At 44.4% G+C, this 14,420-nt stretch overlaps 1 protein-coding gene across 1 annotated transcript in view; it reads right to left on the bottom strand.

The window, feature by feature from the left end:
* Window positions 1–5,251: 5,251 nt before the first annotated feature.
* Window positions 5,252–14,420, bottom strand: part of LOC146805408 (transcription initiation factor TFIID subunit 4B-like) — a 47,959-nt gene continuing 38,790 nt past the window's right edge. The window contains 2 exon segments of the mRNA XM_085623798.1: window positions 5,252–6,078; window positions 6,081–6,560. Of these exon segments, the coding sequence (XP_085479924.1) occupies window positions 5,417–6,078; window positions 6,081–6,560 (1,142 nt within the window). The 3' untranslated portion in view covers window positions 5,252–5,416.

Here is a 14,420-nt window from a genome sequence, read left to right on the forward strand (position 1 = left end):
GTTTTATATAGTGCAGACTTGTCAGGTATTGGAATGCTTTACATGGGCATTGGTTACATCACACAAGATCAAATTCATTTTGGTTGTAGACATGGGGAGATTAAGTGATTTGACCACAATCACAGAATGTTGAGCTGAAGCAGAAACTCCAACCTGGTTCCCCAGTTGCAAAGGCTGCAGCTCTGGAAGTAACACCACATCTTCTCGCCAAGGTGCAACATTTAATCAAGTGGTCAACTGGATAAAAAAACATAAAGATTACAAATAATTTAAAAGTTCTTTGTCGCTATTTGAAAACTCAGAAAATATGTCCTCATTTTTGTTTTTTAGAGCACTAACCATAATTTTGATGCAAATAAGACCCTCTCATATATGAAATTTCTAAAGGAAATACTCTTGGTATTACAGTTTTGATTACATCAAGATGACGTCAGGCGTTCCACACTTTTGTAATAAATATAGAATGTTAGCAATCTAGTTGTTCATTGGGATACTGTTGAGAGGCAGAGGCCAGGGGCACGGACTCTGAAAATTGAAGGCAGGTAGGAGAGTGCAGAGGCAACAATTTGACCACACTGGGCAGGCAGGAAGGACAGTGGCAGCACAACAGACTATGGAGGGCAGTGGAAAGGGGGGCAGGGGCAACAAACCAACAATACAGGACTGGCAAGAGAGGCTGTGGCAATATAATAGACCATTGTGGGCAGAAGGAAGAGGCAGTGGTAGTACAACCATACATGCCAACAGACCCGTTTCAGCCAGGAAACGTCCAATGTTTTTAAGCTCAAATGGGCTTTATTTGATCTGTCTCCTGTCTACAATCTCCTCTTTTTCAATGTAACTCAAAGGGGAAAATCAATATCCCCGTTTTTTTTCAAAATCTCCCTCTTACCAAGTTCAAAATGTTCGCAAGTATGGTACATTGAATCATGGTAGGCAGGAGGAATTGGGGTAGGGACATGGACTCGGATAACAGAGGACAGGAGGGACATGGAGAGGTGCACCAAACTGACCCTACAGGGCAGGCATCAGGGTTTGCAGCAGCACAATACACCACACAGCGCATGCGGGACGGGAGTGCAGCACAACAATCCATAGAAAGCAATAGGGAGGGGATAGGACCATGCACATGGACAACAGAGAACAGATGGGAAAGAGGCAATGGTAGCTAGATGTCCATAATGGACAGACAGGAGAGAAAGCTGCAGCATAACAGACCATAAAGGGCAGGAGGGACGGATCAGGGGCATTACAATGGAACAGACAAGCCAGGAGGGAGGGAATAGGGGGTCTGCACATGGAAACAGAGGGCTGGGGGCAAGGTGGCAGGGCAGGAGCAGCAAGATGACCATGGAGGTCAGGCAGGATGGGCACTAGAAACAAGACACACCATGGAGAGCAACAATGAGACTATGGTGGCATACACACAGACCATGGAGGGAAGGTGGGATGGGGTCAGGGGCAGCTAGCTGACCACACAGGGAAGGTGGGAGGGGACATGGCAGCACAGAAGACCATGCATGGCAAGCGGGAGGGTTAGTGGCAGCACAATGGCTATGATGGGCAAGAAGGAGGGTGCAGGGGCATGCACAAAGGACCAGGGAGGATAGAAGGGAGGGTCAGGACCTGGGCACAGACAAGAGAGTTCAGGGGAAGGGGCCTCACAACAGACCACGTGGGGCAGGCAGGAGGAGCAGTTGCAGCACAACAGATCAGGGGGGGCAGAAGGGTGTGGCAGTAAAATGGACCATGGAGGACAGGAGGAAGGGGATAGGGGCATGGCATGTGGACAGGCAGGGTGGAGGTGGCAGGGACAGGTTACAGTCATCTGACAATGCTAGGCAGGTGGGTGGGGAGTGGCAGCTCAACAGAACAATCAGAGTAGATAGGAGTGGCAGGTCCATGGAACATAGTGGGCAAAAAGGATGGAGCAGGGGCATGCACAAAGACATCGAAGGGCAGGGGGAAGGAAAATAGGGGCAGCAAGCTAAGCACAGAGGCTAAGCAGGAGGTCAATGATGGGCCATATATTTGGGCAATGGAGGGCAGGAGGAGTGGACTGGTACATCATGCTAAATGGAGGGCAGTGGCAGCACATCAGACCATGCATGGCAGGAGGGAGGAGGCTAGTCCATGGATTCAGACAACAGAGGATAGGGAGGAGGTGGATGGGGCAGCAAGCTAACTGTTCAGAGAAGGTGGGTATTAGGAACTTTATTGTTTGTGTGTCTGTGCGAACTACTTAAAATATGAACAAGTATGCAGCATAATCTCACTTTTATTCAGGAAGAAGAGGACGTTTGTGACTGTGACTCCGGGCTCACTTGGCAGAAACACCCCCTGACCCTCCACCCCCATCGCAAAATGTAATGCCCGTGTAAAGGGTAGGTGGACGCAGTGTTAAATAGAACATAGTCCTGAGAGCACGGTTGAAAATGAAAACTAGATGTAGTATATGGTATAAACTATGCGCCAAAAAGTGTGATATAAGATGAACCGGGGTGTGAAATATAATATGCAATACATTGTGCGCAATGACAGATTCATTGGAGAGCGCGAGATAGCACAGGCACTAGCGTGTGCTATGCGATATGCGCCTTGGAGTGTAATATGCACAGGGCAGTGTTGTGTAACATAACTAGTCTCTAAAGTTGTAATATAAAATATGTGCTGGGGAGTGTAACATTGCATATGCACAGTGACAAAGATATGGATCCCAGATTGTAATATGTATGGCATTGCGCTGTGTGTTATAACTTTCACATCGAGGAAGGCACGTTAGATGGGGCAATATAACCCGTGCGAAGGCAAGTGTGGCATGACATATTCACGGGGTGGTGTTACAGTGCACATGGGCTAGAGAGTGTCATAGCATACGCACTAGCTGGTGGAATACAACACAGAGGTGTGAGGCAATCGGCAGGCACTGGTGGGTGTAACACAGCATTGGGCTCAGCCAGGAGCACGCTGTGACTCTCAAGTGAGGTTCGTCTCCTTTCCAGAGAGTAAAATAAAAAGTATTACACATCCGGCGGTGGATGTGTTTTTTATTAAGTGTGAGGGGGGTTTCTTGCATAGTTTGGTCGAATTTTTGTCGAATCCCCTTTGAATGGCTTGGTGTGCGTGTATATTAAATGTGCCCGTCAATAGCTATCCATGTTTGTATAAATAAACGACAAGGGTGTCTACTTGGAGAGTACCCACCGGCGGGGGCGCCGGGATTAGGCACGGTAGGGCTTCAGACACGTCAGAGCTTCACTAGCGGTGTAAATACATTCCATGTGGATTCATTCTATGCATAGTCGCCTTTTAATGAATATCACGCAAATCGTCATGGTGATAGGTACATACGGTTTGTCCAGCATGTCCTAGGTGTTTCTATAAATATATATATTTTTAAAATAATAAAAAACAAAGGCCGGCCCCGGGGGATGGGGTCCCCGGAGCCATAAGTGGCCTGAGGAGGGGGGCAACGCAGCCCCCGCCTAAAGAATTTAAATTAAAAAAAGGCCATGACCCGGGGGTTGGGGTCCCCGGGGCCGATTAAGGCCTTGGGAGGGCCAAATGTATTTTTTTCAACAAAATAAATTAGGGTGCAGGCCCTGGGGGATGGGGTCCCCAGGGCCAGTAAATTAGAAAAAGAACGGGGGCCACACAGCCCTCCTTCTTAAAAAAATAAAATAAATAAAAGACCGGCATCGCGCTGGAGGCCACGCCCCCTCCTTGCAGCACTCTGCCAACGCGCCCCCTGACCAGTTGTAAGTTGGGGAATTAATTCCCCTTCAATACTGTGGGTCCCTGAGAGCCAACTAGCCCAACAGGTATCTCCAGTGTGCGCCAGGGAGCTGCATTGCAGACGGGTGTTCTGAGGCCACGCCCCTTTTTACACCTCTATGCATCGCAGCTCTGTGGCGCTTACTGGAGGTACCTAGTGGGCTAGTTTGACCCTAGGGACCCTTAGGATTCAAGGGGACTTAATCTCTCAACTTAGAATGGCCACAGGGCGCGTTTACACAGTGGTGAAGGGAGGGGACAGGGCCTGAGGTGACGTGTGCAAACACGCCCTGTGGCGCGTTTTAAGTTGGGGAAATAATTCTCTTTCAATCCTGAGGGACCCTGGGGGCCAACTAGCCCACCAGGTGCTTCCAGTAAGTGCCACTGCTCTGCGTTGCAGAGAGGTGGTGCAGGCCGTGCCCCTTTTTACACCTCTCTGCAATGGCGCTTATTGGACTTACCTAGTGGGCTATTTTGCCCCTAGGGATCCTCAGGATTCAAGGGGACTTAATCTCTGTAGTGGGCTGGCCCCACGTGTGCAGGATGACAAGTAGACGCTGTAGACGTGGCCAGGTAGGAGTAGATGTAGTTTATTAAGATCATAGACGTAAAGGTAGTAAATCCAGAACAGGCTCCACAATAGGCCCCAACATAGGCCCCAGCATTAACCCCACCAGGAGCAGCCTCCTAGCTGCTCAGCCCATCTTCCCAACTGTCTCAGTCCCACACAGTATCCAAGCATTCCACCCACACTAACATTCTACGCGGAACACTGACACTGGCTGAGCAGCTAGGTACAGAATGAAGGGAACATAATAACATGACCTGAGGATACTACACATCCTCTTCCTTTACACTGAAAATTAATAAAACCTCCCAGATAATTGTACCTACATTAATTCCAGCAACAAAACTGAAGGAAACTTTACTACCTTAAGTCTCCGCTTTGATGCAGCTACTGTCTTCACATAAGCAACCCATCAGCACCTTAACTTTCACATGTTTTCACGAAACAAATGCAAGCCTACACATGTTATCAGGGGATTGGTATGCAACTCGTTCATTAAGATACCTAGTGTGGCGGGCAAGCAATTTTCTCACAAAGGTCAAATGAGATTGCCAGTGATGTCCATCTCAGTTGCAAATGCAAATTCATGCATCTTCCAGCTTGTACACAAGTTTCAGCCAACTTCAGAGCCAGAGCATAGACACACTAACAGGGCGAATTAATTGTTGGTTCATGATTCTGTGGGTTTTACATGCTACACAGCCTGCTGTACTGTTTCCTTGACATTGTCGGCTGTTTTCCCTCTCCAACGTAAGACGAAAGGAAGGCACTAACATGGAACGGGTTGCAAAGAGTGACAGCCACCGTTAAACGCATGCGGGTAGCTGGTCAAGTATTTGCAATATGCATCTCTTACTTGATGCTTTACAGACAGCTTATGACTGAATTTCAGCTATTAAAAATCTACAGTTACTAAATTGAGTGTTTTATTTAAAATAAAAAATAACATTTGATTTCTGTAAACAGAAGTTATCCTTAGGTGGACTCTTTTCCCGAAACCAGACATTTCAGGATAGTGCAACAATGCAGTGAGTATCTTTCTTTGGCAGCAGTCACAATAACTTAAATGAATGATCATTTAAGGTGAGCACGGTATAGAGCCAGGGAATGCTTCATTTCCCTTTCTTGTTCCATGCAGAAGATCAGGTCCCTGAGACAGACACGTGTCGTTCTTGGACGAAGTAATTGCTTTCCCAGGCCCACAGGGGTTGAGCTAGAAGAGTTTGTGCTGCCGTGCGAACCCTCAAACCGAGATGAAAGGCCGAAGTCCAATGGCCGTTTCCTTCTGGGGCCAATGGCGGCCAACGCTGTGAGATTAGCCTCCCTCTGCTGCATCTGCGCCAGCTCCATCTGCTGCATCTCTTTGGCTTTTTGCTTTAATCGTAGCTGCTCTGGGTCCTCTTTGTTGGAACGGCTCTTAGCTGCCCTTAGCAACATTTCTCGCTCCTCTTCATTCTTCCGTCTTTTTTCCAAGTGGTCTAGTTGCTGCAGAAATTTTAGCTGGGATCTCGTATCGCTATATTGAATATATTTATCACTGCCCTTATAGGTGGCTGCTCTGTGCTGCGCGGCTACAGTCAGTTTTTCGACCAACCCCCGCAAGCGCTCCTGTGTGGCATGGGAGATCAGGCTCACAGCATCAGAGGTGAGCTCCAGAACGTCATGCCTTTTACCCAGTTCTAGAATTTTAGCCTGCAGTGGTCCAATAGAAAGGAAGGGTTCTTCTTTGGAAGAGGTATCAACCTGCCCACCAACTCTGAATTAGTTGCCAAGATGCATGCGTTCTCTTCATTCAAGTTGACTCCAGCCATTGAAGTGACATCATTGATGTCATCCTCATCTCTAAAGGACGTCATTCCATTCTCCTTAATATTATTCTTTTGAGGAGGAGGTGCTTGAAGGGACAGAATCTTGTTTCCTGGAAGCGTAATCTGTTTCAGGATAGACCCTGCTGGAAAGGGCCTTGGCTGGACAAGAGTGTTAACAGACACTTTGCTTTCTGAAGGCTTCTGAACAATCTGTGTTGCAGTCCGTGGTATGGCAGTCACATGTTTCAAAATTCCCCCGGCTCCGGAAGGCTGTTGGACTATCAGCTGTTTGACAGTGACTGCTTGAGAAGTGCTGGTTGTTGGCTGCTTTAGAATAGAAGAGGGTTGAAGTTTAAATGTGAGAGGTGCTGTCCCACAAACGGTCTTCACAGGCTGTACAGAAGTTTGCTCTTTGAGAGTTCCACGTGAAGTTAGGGGTAGTAACAATCATTTACTTTTGTTACTACCCTAAATATTCAGGCTCGATTCCCAGCGGCACAAATTGTACATTCAACTTGAAATAATTGCTGAGAAAAGATGCAGCCCTGTGCCAAACTTCCTCATGAAAGGAGCTTGATAAGTTGCAATTATCCTTTTTACCCCAAAGTAGCACTATGGTTTACAAACCAGAATGTAGGATAACCCATCTCGCATCCCTGCATATCCATGTATTCACTAAGCCTCCAGGTCAGCCCCATCTTTCTACCTCCCTCACAGGGTGTTAGTTAGCAGGAACATGTGGCACCTCTGGAAAGGATGGAAAGAAGGAAATATGGATTCTTTTTCTCTCTGCGTGCCTTTTGTACAATATGATATTTATATGTAAGTTCAAATTGTGTTTAAGTATAGTTATTGTCCTGACGTTATTCTGAAAACAGTGTGCAGATGCTCTACATGTCAACTCGCATCCAAAACCTAGACCACAACAAATAAACAAAACACCATTAAAAAAAAAAAAAAAAAAAAAAAGAAAATTAATAAAACCTAAAATAAAGCCAAACTATTAATAAGCAAACAAATAAATACAGAAATGTACACAAGATATGAATAGTCCATAAACCCAGGAATGCATGTAGAAATACATCACGAGAGGGAAAACAGACACACTAAGGAGAAAGGAAAGATGCAAGCATAGATCAACACACTAACACCATCCCCTTCCCTTAATACTGAACAAAGAACATTTTTAGAAGTGAAATAAGAGCTCACATACGACAAATGAATATGATACCCAGAGTAGAATCCTACGGGTATAAATGTCTATGGGTAGAACAACACCCAAGGAAGTACTTCTCACGTGAGAAGACCCTGACGAAAACTCAAAACGCCACCCCTCATGTAAGTGACACTATGGGACTAAAACCCACGTGTTTGGGACTAGCACCCAAATTTAAATAATACGTCACATGGGACTGAAACCCACTGACACGTGCATAATGTAAAACCGACATGCAGCACGGTGTGGCATCAAAAGATGGCTACACACACACAAAACAGCAAATACGTAAATGAAGAGACTTAAACTCAACACAAACGTAAAAGGTGGGACTAAAACCCCCTTTAACTTAGTAAATAGGACTGGCACCCATTACCAATGACATAGGTGGGACACTAACCCCCTATAAATAGGTAGGACTCTTACCCCCTATTACAGAGTAAATGGGACTAACACCCAAACTCAAAGTGACAAAGGTGGGACTAAAACCCCCTGTAAAAATGGGGCTAAAACCCATTCCCAAATAAATCACTGTGAACGTGGGGTGATGGGACTAAAAACCCACTCCCATCCCTAGGCAGGAATAACTATCTAAAAGGAAATGGGACTAAAACCCACTCCTATCCCTTAAGCAGGCAGGGATAAAACATTTTAAATAAGGGTCATGGGACTAGTACCCACTCCCATGCCAACAAACAAGAACTTGTACATAGCGATAAAACAACGTTGGCATACAACAAATCTTAAGACATTGTAGAAAGCAATAACCATTTTTGCATTAAATTAACTCTCTTGTGAAACATTTTTTTTAAAAAATGTTTCCACTTATGAAAACAAAAACATTTTTGCGTGAAATCATTAAAATATGTACCACAACCTTGTATATCAAAAGTCAATGGTGTGCCTGTCACCGCGACAAGCGTTCCAAGTATCAAATTTCCAAATATCTATGTCCAATTCTTGAGATAGAGAGAACTTTAAACACCACGTTTTGAAAATGCCAATTGCTGCGCTTACATTTCTGTCCAATAGTTCATGGAAATTTTAATCTTCGAAGTAAAAAAATAAATAAATAAAATGACCTGTTAAATGTGAACAGACTAAGAAAAACAATAACATAACTGCCAACTGCACAGGCTAATTCTTTCTTCCATGCGAACAACGCGCGTAATATTTAGCATCACGGCATTCTTGTCAAAACATAACTTTATAGAAAATGCTGAACCTGTATAAAAAAAAACGTGGTTGGCGTGATTGGCAGATTGTAAATTGCCAGACTAAAGAAACAGTACACTTCTCCAAATCCACGATGGAGGCACGCTGACTTACGTTGTACCGGATGGCTCCCAGCATCTCCAAGACTAAATACGTCGACAGGCAGCAATGCGTGCATTCGAAACGAAAAGACGTCATGGAGATCAGAAACTACTTCGCGCGACAGACCAGGTGCGTTGCACGAGCCACACTTGAATTTTAAACAATGCGCAACTGTAATCTTTCACCTGTATGCAGAGATTTCTCTCACACAGATGGTTTAAAGCGGCAGCTTTAGCCAAAAAGAGTCAAGAGTCAACATGAGGTCACATTTCCTCGCAGTCCATCACTCGCATCACAAAACTTTCGTATTTCGCTTGCTTCCTTCAAACTAGAAAGATAGTCTTTTCTCGCACCCATTAAAACAACACAGTACCAGTCAAATGTAGCACCCTGATTTGGGCACGAAATAGCTGACGAAACAAATCCCAAAATACGAAGCTGTAGAACACACTTTCCGGGCACATGGGATATTAAGGTCTAAAGTTTCAGCACAACCACAAATTTTAAACTGGATGCCTTTTGTCTTAGAGAACATTTCAAACACCGCACTGATGATCAAAGTCACAAACAGCCACAGATTACCTTGTTGCTCAAAAATTCTTTTTGTTGTAGCACAATAGACGTTTTTTTTTTTTCCTCTTGTGGCAAAATGTCTTTTCCAGATGTAGACTGGCTAGTAACTGTATTTTCCTGATGATAAGTTGAAGACACAGCATGCCTGGGCTGTCCGATGTAGTGGACACTGGTGGGGCAAACAGGCATGCTTGACATATTCCTTTGTCTTTAAATGCGTCGCTAAACAGGTTACTTTTCTTTTCTTCAAATTTCTTGACGCTTGTTTCTTTTCTTTTATTTTCTTGATGCTTGTTTCGTTTTTTCTCATTTTACTTGACAAAGATTCTTTTCTACACGTTCTCTTGGTCCACTCGTCTTTCTTGGTTGGCTTCAAGTCACCTTTTGCGTGAGATTTTCTCCAGATCGTCGCCATAAATGTAGTGGGCTGGCCCCACGTGTGCAGGATGACAAGTAGACGCTGTAGACGTGGCCAGGTAGGAGTAGATGTAGTTTATTAAGATCATAAACGTAAAGGTAGTAAATCCAGAACAGGCTCCACAATAGGCCCCAACATAGGCCCCAGCATTAACCCCACCAGGAGCAGCCTCCTAGCTGCTCAGCCCATCTTCCCAACTGTCTCAGTCCCACACAGTATCCAAGCATTCCACCCACACTAACATTCTACGCGGAACACTGACACTGGCTGAGCAGCTAGGTACAGAATGAAGGGAACATAATAACATGACCTGAGGATACTACAATCTCCCAACTTAAAAAACGGCCACAGGGCATGTTTACACAGTGGGGAAGGAAGGGGACGGGGCCTGAGGTGACGTGTGCAAACACGCCCTATGGCGCGTTTTAAGTTGGGGAAATAATTCCCCTTCAATCCTGAGGGCCCCTGGGGGCTAACTAGCCCACCAGGTGCTTCCAGTAAGCGCCACTGAGCTGCGTTGCAGAGAGGTGGTCCAGGCCGTGCTACTTTTTACACCTGTCTGCAACGCAGCTCTGTGGCGCATACTGGAGGTACCTAGTGGGCTAGTTGGACCCTAGGGACCCTCAGGATTCAAATTAACTTAATCTCCCAACTAAAAACGGCCACAGGGCGTGTTTACACAGTGGTGAAGGGAGGGGACGGGGCCTGAGTTAACGTGTGCAAACAAGCCCTGTGACGCGTTTTAAGTTGGGGAAATAATTCCCCTTCAATCCTGAGGGCCCCTGGGGGCTAACTAGCCCACCAGGTGCTTCCAGTAAGCGCCACTGAGCTGCGTTGCAGAGAGGTGGTCCAGGCCGTGCTACTTTTTACACCTCTCTGCAACGCAGCTCTGTGGCGCATACTGGAGGTACCTAGTGGGCTAGTTGGACCCTAGGGACCCTCAGGATTCAAATGAACTTAATCTCCCAACTAAAAACGGCCACAGGGCGTGTTTACACAGTGGTGAAGGGAGGGGACGGGGCCTGAGTTAACGTGTGCAAACAAGCCCTGTGACGCGTTTTAAGTTGGGGAAATAATTCCCCTTCAATCCTGAGGGCCCCTGGGGGCTAACTAGCCCACCAGGTGCTTCCAGTAAGCACCACTCCGCTGCGTTGCAGAGAGGTGGTCTAGGCCATGCCCCTTTTTATATCTCTCTGCAACGCAGCTCTGTGATGCTTACTGGAGTTACCTAGTGATATAGTTGGACCCTAGGGACCCTCAGGATTCAAGGGGACTTAATCTCCCAACTTAAAATGGCCACAGGGCGTGTTTACACAGTGGGGAAGTGAGGGGACGGGGCCTGAGGTGAGGTGTGCAAACACGCCCTGTGGCGCGTTTTAAGAGGTAGTTTTAATCCCCTGCCCTATTATATACTGGGGGCTTACAGAGGAGGTCATGCTGATCACAGGGGGACCCCAACGCATAGTGTTCCCTAGTGTATGTAGGTGTTTTCACTGTATTCTGAGTGTCTTTTAACATAGCACTGGCTCTAGGACTGGTTAGTCAGACTCAGTTACCACCAGTATCCGTCTGAAAAAGTTGAGGGTACAGGATCATTTTGCAACAAGGCTTCTTTCTGCTCTTCTGTTTGTTCTTTCTGCACGTTATCCTTCTTCCTGCACTTTTCTTCGTCTTTGAGGACTTCTGTTGCTTCTTTCTGCATTTCTTTTTTTTCTTTCTGTGCGTTTTTTCTTCTTTCTTCACATGTCCTATCTCTGTAGGCATAGTTAGAAATTAGCATTTAAAAAACCTTTGAAATTCACTGAAAAAACCATAGGTTTCAGGCACGTTATAGTTGGGAAGTAGCATTTAAAAAACCTTAGAAATTCACTGAAAAAACCATAGGTTTCAGGGGCGTTATATTTAGCTGGACTTTTCACTTGTACAAAACCATTAAAATTTCCCCGTTATAGTTAGTTCAGCTAACTATAACTCGCGTGCCCGCAATGCACTGCTGATGACGTCACATATTACATCACTCATGACATGGTCAGTGACATCACTCATGACATCACTGATGACATCTCAAATGACATCACTAATGACATCACTGATGACATCATCCTTGTGATAGAGTGGCAGACCTCCTCTTCCCCTAATATAACCTTTGATACACACATTCAAAAATAGAAACTACAATGTTCAAAACAATGGACATACCAATACCAGTTACAACAACCTATTCAGTAATTCTAAGATCCACATACACATCCACTCATTCACCAACAGTCCTATACAGTCACTCATACATGTACTCACTCATCATATGTACTCACACACCTATACATACTGTTACACAACGCCACTCATCCATAGAGTTACTCAAACACACAGAGTCACTCATGCTAATAAAGAATCAAACATCCATTTACTTGCATATACAGTTATACACACACCACCACACTTACTTCTACAGAAACTTACACATACTTAGTCTTTTAAACAATCACTTATAGAAACGCATACTTATTCATACAGGAACTCTTTCAATCTCTCACTCTCACATATACTCACTTATATACACCAATAGTCACATATACTAGTTTGAAAACATATGTAGTTACTCATAAAGACACTATTGAGACAGTCTATCGCTCACTAACACACCCATGCACACACTCATCCACCCATACAGTCCTGCACACATGCTGTCTTCAACACATACAAACAGTGAGTCACTCATTCATGCACCTATGCACTACATAATACCCCCCACCGAACCATACAGACACTCAGACACTCATACTGATACTCAAAAAACCAACTAATAACCTATATAGACACTCATGTAGCTACTCACCAACCCATGCAGCCATTTATACACAAAGTGAGAGACTGATACAGATATTTACACATTTAAACATTACTCACTAAGCCATGTATTCACTAAGATACACTTAATCAGTCAGTTATACAATCAATTTTTCAAAAACAAATCATCCATTTAGACACTTACATACCCATTTATTCTTCCATCGACCTTGAGATATACATATATAAAACATATGTAATTTTCAGAAAAACACACATTCACTAGATGATGTCATCAGTGATGTCATTTGAGATGTCATCAGTGATGTCATGAGTGATGTCACTGACCATGTCATGAGTGATGTAATATGTGACGTCATCAGCAGTGCATTGCGGGCGCGCGAGTTATAGTTAGCTGAAATAACTATAACGGGGGAATTTCAATGGTTTTGTACGAGTGAAAAGTCCAGCTAACTATAACGCCCCTGAAACCTATGGTTTTTTCAGTGAATTCCTAAGGTTTTTTAAATGCTAATTCCTAACTATAACGTGCCTGAAACCTATGGTTTTTTCAGTGAATATATATATAGATATATATATATTCCAAAATCCACAGCTGGACGGTGGCAGTTCTTTCCCTACCGTTTCGACAGCAAACGCGGACACGGATCAGCAAATAGGTGCAATTTTTCTTTATTGGTTGTAAGCTGGCGCCATAACGTTTCGGCTCCTCCGAGCCTTGATATATGTATATGCATGTATGTATTTACTATTACTAACCCCACATCTATGATACTTTTAGATATAATATTGTTAAAACACACGTTGATAAGCACAGGTAATCTATACTTTCCAGCAGGGGCATAACGCAGTCCTCTGCAGCCCCTGCCGCGCATCCCCCCCCACCCAATGCTTCAGGTTGCCCTTTGCAGTCCAAGGCTACTTAATACCTGTAAGATATGGAAGACTGTGTGTTGGGGGCTCATTACATTGTGCATCGGGTCCCATCATGTTTGGAACAATATTTGTGTAGTACAATATTTAAATATGGAAGAGTACCCACCATGTCAGTCATCCAGAACTCAGTTTATTTGCAGAAACTCTCCACCAGTACTTGTAGTGTTGCGGTCACTGTGAGGTCCTCCACTGTTTCCTCCAGACACCTTATCACATGCAATGTTAAGCTATTGTGTGCCATTTGAGTGAGCGTCAGCTTGTTTAGCTATGACCCACTTAAATCAGTCGAAAGTGCGGCCATTTTGTTAAAATATTGTTGCTAGTTTGATTAGAAGCATGTAATGCATTCCGCCCAATGAGAAATTAGTGTCAAAACCACACCCCTATTACAAACGAATCACTTTCATCTCACATGAGAGAATATTTTCTGAGATCATCAGAACACTCTTGATTATTGTTCTCCGAATTAAGGAAAGCTATAAACTGAAAAGGGTGACTTAAAAAAAAACACATCTTGATTAATGGCCTTGGCTGGAATAAAAGGCAGATAAAAAACAGGCTGTTTTGTTTGAAAATGGAGGAATGTGGAAGGATATGTGCAAAGGACCTTAATTATGTTTTCTTTGACGAAATGTGAATAACCAGATGTCTGGGATATTAGTGGTTAGTCTGTGGTGAAAAAAGCTGAACAAAAAGTCTATGAGTAATGAGAACGTTTTATATTCCGTGTCTTACTAATGTGTTTAAAAGATGTTCGAGATTTAAAAGTAGCCCCTCGAAAGTCAAGACTAACATGATGTGGAACTTGTGTTTTGGTCCTTGTTTCTGCATTCATGGGGCAAGGCACCCAGGGAGATACCTGGGTGTAGAAGCAAAAGATGCAAATTGCTACAGGAAGCTTGACTAGGAAACATCGTTAAAGCTGTTGTTTTGCAGTACCTGCACTTTGTAGGGATTTTTTGTATCCTGCAAATGACATAGATTCACTAAACACGTGCT

Source organism: Triturus cristatus, chromosome 8 (assembly GCF_964204655.1).
Source record: "Triturus cristatus chromosome 8, aTriCri1.1, whole genome shotgun sequence".
Lineage (NCBI taxonomy): Eukaryota > Metazoa > Chordata > Amphibia > Caudata > Salamandridae > Triturus > Triturus cristatus.